The following is a 6,260-nucleotide window of genomic DNA, read 5'->3' as shown; positions in this document are numbered from 1 at the left end:
GCTGATCCTCGGCTTTCTCACACCGTTTCCCGTGGTCTGGAGGTGTGGTCACGGTGAGGTGCTTGTAGAAGAGTTCCGTCAGGATTTCAGGAGACAGAATCAAGTCACGGGGGCCAAGCACTCAGGACTTCCTCACACAAATTTCCTCATAACAAAATAATACGCTCCTTGTTTTTCACTCCAAAATCTGGGAGAACCGGGAGCTTCGCAACAGCCAGGCATGACCACCACATGGAGCGCTCCGCCAACCTCCTCACGGCTTTTTAATATTAATATCAATCTATTGCACCATTGAAGGTCACGTGTGTATCATAAATATTGATATGTAGGTCATTCGGGGTGGATTTTTCTTTTCAAGGGGTATTCGTCAGGAGTAGACGTCCGTTCGACACGCCCATGTCGATGAAGCTCCGCCCAAAGAACTTACAGCGGTTATCGCTTTCAAGCACACTCGGATATTCTTTTTAAAAAGAACTGCATCGTTTATTTATTTATTTATTTATTTATTTATTTATTTTGCTCACAGGACAATTATCCGGCGGTGCCGAGCGCTTGCCGATTTCAGACTGAGATGTGGGCGGAGCGAAGAGGCATGCCAATCAAACGACTGACAGGAAGTCCATCCAAACAAACAAGCGTTCCGGATCCCGATACAGTTTTCCAAACCTTAAAAATAAATAATTACCTATCGCACCTTTCAAGATTATATATAAAGTCATCCCGAGGTTAGACATTATTCTGTAGTGTTTACTGGCTGCATCGAGTGGCTCCAGGAAAAGAAAGAAAGAAAAAAAGTTCACATGTTCCAGAGGCTATAAATGGAAGAAGCTTCAGATTGGGCACCAGTGGATCGTGGGAATGTTCACTGATGGCTCTCTGCATCCAGGCCAGCGATCTGGAAGACGCTACTTGATTTCATCAACTCAAAACGTGACGCATCGGTCCGTGCTCGGAGAAACTTCTGTCCTTTTCAGCTGCTGTTATGTTTACATGAAAGGTCAGATTCAGGAGTGCTGTATGAGACCTCGATCGTTCCGAGCCTGTCGTGCTGCACGTACGGGATGAGAAAGAAACCCGGCCGCGCTCGACGTCAGTCGTAACGACGAAAAATTAGAGACGCAAACGGTGAAACAATCGGCTTGTGCAATGACGAGGCTGATTCCCTCTTCTACGGTGCTGTGGGAAAAACTATATGAAAAATTCACTTCGAAACTATGTTTTAAAAAGAGAAACTTTTTTTTTTTTTTTTAAGAAAAAGAAAAGAAAGAAGGAAAGAAAAAGAAAAGACACTACATTTTTGGATTAACATTTTAAAATCACAGAATTTGTTTGTGAAAGTCTGAAATTCCCCAAAATATATATATATTTTTTTTTAAATAGTGTGCAGTATCATTACAAAAGGAACATTATATTTATTTATTCTTTTGGGTAGTACCTTACCGTTCCAAAATCGAGAAATGCTGCAAGCAAAAACATTTAGAAAAGAGTAATATTCATTCATTTTTGCCAATAATCAAGTCGATCAAGTAATAGACAAACACAACACCTTGTGATGGCTTCTTCAACTTGCAAGTGATTTTAAAAGGAATCTAAACTTTCTGCACCATATTAAGGTGTCATTTCCTTCTCCAACCACCAGACGGCGCTGAGCATCAATGACTCGAAATGGAGGACGAGTTCAAATCCAATTAATATCCAAAACGCTAATCAAAAAGTTCCTCGATTCCTTTTTTTTCCTTCACATTAAAATACACTTCACTCTTTGCCACTGTGTTTTTATTTTAAAGGACACCATTAAATACAGAAGGCACTTACAAAAGTTAAATTACAGACGTGTTATAAACGTATAACTTATCGATTAAAAAACAAAAACAAAGAACAAACAGAGAAAAATAAGAGCCGGAGGCGGCCGGCGAACTCGGCGGCCGTGTACAGTACGGTACATCTCAGTAATATCTAAATATCTGTCAATCTAAGTACAGTATAAACAATGTTTATTTCTGTTATTAGTTTAATGCCCCTACTAGTTATTTTTAATACACGTTTAATTCATTTCAAAATACAGAAATCATTAAAACATAGGTTTTTGTGTAAAAACAAATCACGAGTTAGTGGTTTGCGTTTGATTCATTTCTTTTACTACGTATTAGGCTTTCGTGGTTTCTGCATTGAGGACGTCGTGGTAGAGCTCGACGAGACGGTTTGCCTCTCTCTGACCAGACAGCAAAGCACCATGGGTAGTGGAATAGTATTTCCTGTGCGTGGCCTCGCCAGCAAACAGCACCTGCAACGACTGTTAGAGAGGGGGGGGAGAAAAAAACATCGGCTTAACCTCGATCTTACAGTTACTGCCGCAAAGTATGCACAAAACGATAACGTATTAGAACGCCTGTTAATCTTCTGACCAATCACAGTCCAGAATTCAACATTCAAACACGATGTCTACGCGGTTAACTTCGATTAGATGTTTCATGCTTTGTTTAAATTTAAAACAGAGATGCTGTCAAAACGAATATGACGGAAAACGAATTCAGGGGCGGGGCTAACATTTACGCTCGACCGCTTGAACCTATCACAGGCTAGTATGCTAATTATTCAAGGATGACCATGTGATAACTGGAAGCCAAGATGTATGTTAGTAAACAGAACTGTGATTGCTATGGTAACACTGAAATATCTTTATATAATACATATATATATATATATGATTATATATCCTGGCTCTGTCGTTTCATCGCGCTAAGTGCAGGCGTGTGTGAGGGGGCGTGTCAAATTTGATCATGCATATTCATAGCTCCTTGTTAATGATACATGTTTCCTAGCTTCTTTTTATTAATGAGAGAAGGTGTAAAGATAGTACGCAGGTCAATTTTAATCTTTTTTTTTTTTTTTTTTTTTTTTTGGACATCTTTGGGGAACAAAGATAAACAATAGATATTTGTGTGGTTTCATTTTTTATTTTTAGCTTAACTGAGTAAACTGTTTGAAATCCATGCGCCGAGATGGAGGTGGAGGTTATTTTCAGCACCGCACTTTAACAGAAGAATACTGATTTCTGTCTGTACCGCACATCTTCCTGGAGGCGCAGGCTGTTCTTTCAAACCCGTAATTGCCCGGTGCGAGGACGGAAAAATAGAGGGGGGGGGGGGGGGGGGGGGGATCTGCCCTTGTTTCACCTTATCATCTAAGACAGTTTACTGATCCACGCTGAGTGTCCGTCTGAAAAGTACCGAATAAACACCGCCACACGCGTCACTGCAGAACCTCTCACAGGCTCTCTATATACGAAATGAATATTTGATATGACAGTCATAATGAGAAGTATTTAAAAATAACAGCTACTTTAGATAACGAGAGATCATCTTTAGGGAAAGAGGTTCAATAAAACACCTGTATTTTCTCGGCAAATACCGAGAAACGGGTTTCCTCCAATTTAATACTTCCCCTTCGTTTGTATTCCTTTGCACAGGTCTTTTCGGAAGCGACTTTCAAATAACGGAATCATTTCTCAACCAAACATGTTAATCACGCTAGCGATCTGCAATGCTAGGTGCAGGCTGATAAGGTTTCCATTTCAACGAGCAGAACGTGAGCAGAAACGCGGATTAGAAACGTCTTTGCGTCACTCACCGGAGCCTTGGAGCTCTTGGTGTAGGGCAGGGGTTGGGCTAGCCGCTCGACGTCTCCGCCGCTGGAGCCCACGCGGGTGAACGAGTACGAGCCCCTGATGTAAGGATTACTGCCCCATGACGAGCGCAGGATCCGCCGAGGCTTTGGAATGTTCTGGTTCCCTGCATGAAACAACCGGGAAGATCGGGTTCACGAAAGCAGCGCTGCGGAACTTGGCATGCTGACGAGATGGAAACAAATTGGGAAGGGTTCCATCCACACTGTCTCTGTATCTTATCCATTATTAACAGTTTATCATTTTTGGAAAAGAAGGCATACTTTGCAGAGCAAGAGGGTAAACGTTACGTAAATGTCGCTATGGTGATTTGGCGGGAGGATGGTGCTTCGTTGTAGGATCATGGATGAGGAAAGAACCAGAGTGCTTGCTTGCTTAATGAATGAAAAGGGAGACAGAAGGGTAATCAGGAAATTGTCCAATCGATCTATTTATTTATTTATTTATTTATTTATTTGTGCTTTTATTCGCAAAAACGAAAGAAAGAAATACAAACAGGACGAGAACTACTGGCGCAAAGAACCTGATCTGGCAGGCGGGAAAATGAGCAGGTAGATCCTGGTCGATTTTTCTTTCTTTCTTGTTTATCTTATTAATATTATTTAATTTCTCGCATTTTACTGTTATTGTTAAACACCAGTACACCAAGACAAATCCCTTGTATATGGTAACCCACGATACTTGGCAATAAAGGTGATTCTGATTCTGATTCTGATCCATGGTTCTCAAAATGGGGTCAGGGGAACCCAAAAGGTCTGTGACTTAAAAAAGAAATCATCTCGGGACTCGGTTTCTCGGGACTCGGTTTCTCGGGACTCGGTTTCCAGCACGCCTAACTCGACTGCTTTAATGCTACCGAGCACGCCAGACGGCTGTGATGATTGCGTAACACACACACAGGTGAACAGAAGTGCTATAGTGATGAATAAACTCCGTTTCGCCCGGTGACTCATCGGGGGAGGAGTAATAGACAGCTCCGGGTAATGATGAAGCACTGTGATGTCACATCGTGTGTCTACATCCAGGGTGGAAATGATCTGTGGTGAGTCAGCGTGTATTTACAGGATGATGAGTACTGGCTAGCGATTACACCCGGCGGCGTGTCGCGGTGCCGCTGGAATCTGGAGCGAGGTGTAGTCGTGTACCTGTGTGAAGCCACGGCGAGGAGCCCGAGAGAGCTGACTGGGATTAAGTGTCAGATTTCACGAGCACATGAATCCGAAGACGAGCTTAATTTACAGTTTGTTACGTCATAAAATCAAGTTAATTACTGCTACATGTTTCCTTTACGTTTGAACGCTCGATTATAAAATCGCTCGAAGCACCTCCCCGTCCCGCCCCGCCCCTCCCCGCCCCGCCCCTGACCTGTGAACTTGCGGAGCAGCTCGGTGCACATCTCGGCCACGGTTTCGTCGTCGCACTGCTCCATGAGCAGCGCCTCGTCTCCGCAGATCCAGCCGCTCAGCATGTGGCCGTAGCGCTCGGGCGGGTAAAGCACGTCGAAGCTGCAGATTTTCCGGTACCAGAGCTCTTCTGGATACGCCAGGCTCTCCAGGTGTGCCTCGTCCTCCCACACGAACTGGATGCTGTTGCACTCGGGGCTCCAGAAGGGCTCGGAGAACTCCAGGAAGATCTTATCCGTGGTGCTGATGCCCAGCTTCTGGATGGACAAGGCCTTGTCCAGGGGAAGGCTCGGAGAGAAGAGCGTCTCGTGGGCTTTCTTTAAGACGCCCAGCGAGGCCGTGACGACCACGTGATCGGCGAGGAACCACTCGCCGTCCTCGCACTCGACGCGCACCGGAGCCGGCCCGGGTCGCTGATCCTGGTTGTGGTCGGCTTGGTCGGCGTCGCCCTCGGCGTCCTGAGCGCTGTAGTTCCAGTGGATGCGCCGGACGGGTTTTCCGAGGTGCAGCACGCGCCTCGGAATGTCCTGGGCCAGCAGCTCTACCACTTTGATGAAGCCCGCAGGGATGACGTGGTGAGCGCCGGGGATCTCTGTCCACTCTCCGAACTCACTCAGGGACACTTCGTCCATGCTGGCCGAGCTGCTCTCACAGCTTTCCACCTGAGACGACAACAACAACAGCGACAAAATAAGTTTACAGCGTTTACATTAACACACTCACTCTAATACGTTACCGTTTCTATAGTAACAGCCCATACACGCCGGACGCCCAACTAATAATAAACGGGTCAAAAAACCTGTTCAATCGCTCATCGTAGTGGAAGGAATTGTTCACGTAACATTTATGGAAGGAGTCTCCAGTGTCAGAGGTAAAGCTCTAACTTTACACTTGTAAAGTTTACACTTTAGTTCTGTCGCCGAACCGATCTTTACACCTTCACGTGTTTATACTTTTAATTTATACCTTCCAGGTTTCTCAGTCCAAGGAAATTCAGACTTGTGCTAATCAGACATTACAGACACCGTGAATAAAGATTAGGTTGATAAAGGCTGAGGTCATTTTTATGAATAATATTCCCACGTGGACAGTTTCGGGACTGCAGATGCTGAAGTTGGACCAATCTCAGCTCCACGTGGACGGATACGACGTGGTAAGGGTACAGATCGCGG

At 44.7% G+C, this 6,260-nt stretch overlaps 1 protein-coding gene across 3 annotated transcripts in view; it reads right to left on the bottom strand.

The window, feature by feature from the left end:
* Positions 1-1,759: 1,759 nt before the first annotated feature.
* Positions 1,760-6,260, bottom strand: part of smox (spermine oxidase) — a 12,112-nt gene continuing 7,611 nt past the window's right edge. The window contains exons 5-7 of one of the 3 annotated variants that reach the window (XM_017460851.3): positions 5,051-5,750; positions 3,631-3,791; positions 1,760-2,293 (exon numbers count right to left, since the gene is read on the bottom strand). In XM_017460851.3, coding sequence (XP_017316340.1) covers positions 2,147-2,293; positions 3,631-3,791; positions 5,051-5,750 — 1,008 coding nt within the window. In that variant the 3' untranslated portion in view covers positions 1,760-2,146. Of the gene's footprint in view, positions 2,294-3,630; positions 4,060-5,050; positions 5,751-6,260 lie in introns of those variants that run through there. The other 2 variants (XM_017460854.3, XM_017460853.3) reach the window with 2 other exon arrangements.

This window comes from Ictalurus punctatus, chromosome 29 (genome assembly GCF_001660625.3).
Source record: "Ictalurus punctatus breed USDA103 chromosome 29, Coco_2.0, whole genome shotgun sequence".
Taxonomy (NCBI): domain Eukaryota; kingdom Metazoa; phylum Chordata; class Actinopteri; order Siluriformes; family Ictaluridae; genus Ictalurus; species Ictalurus punctatus.
The sequence above is the reverse complement of the archived record's forward strand: the minus strand, read 5'-3'. Positions and strand labels throughout refer to the sequence as shown.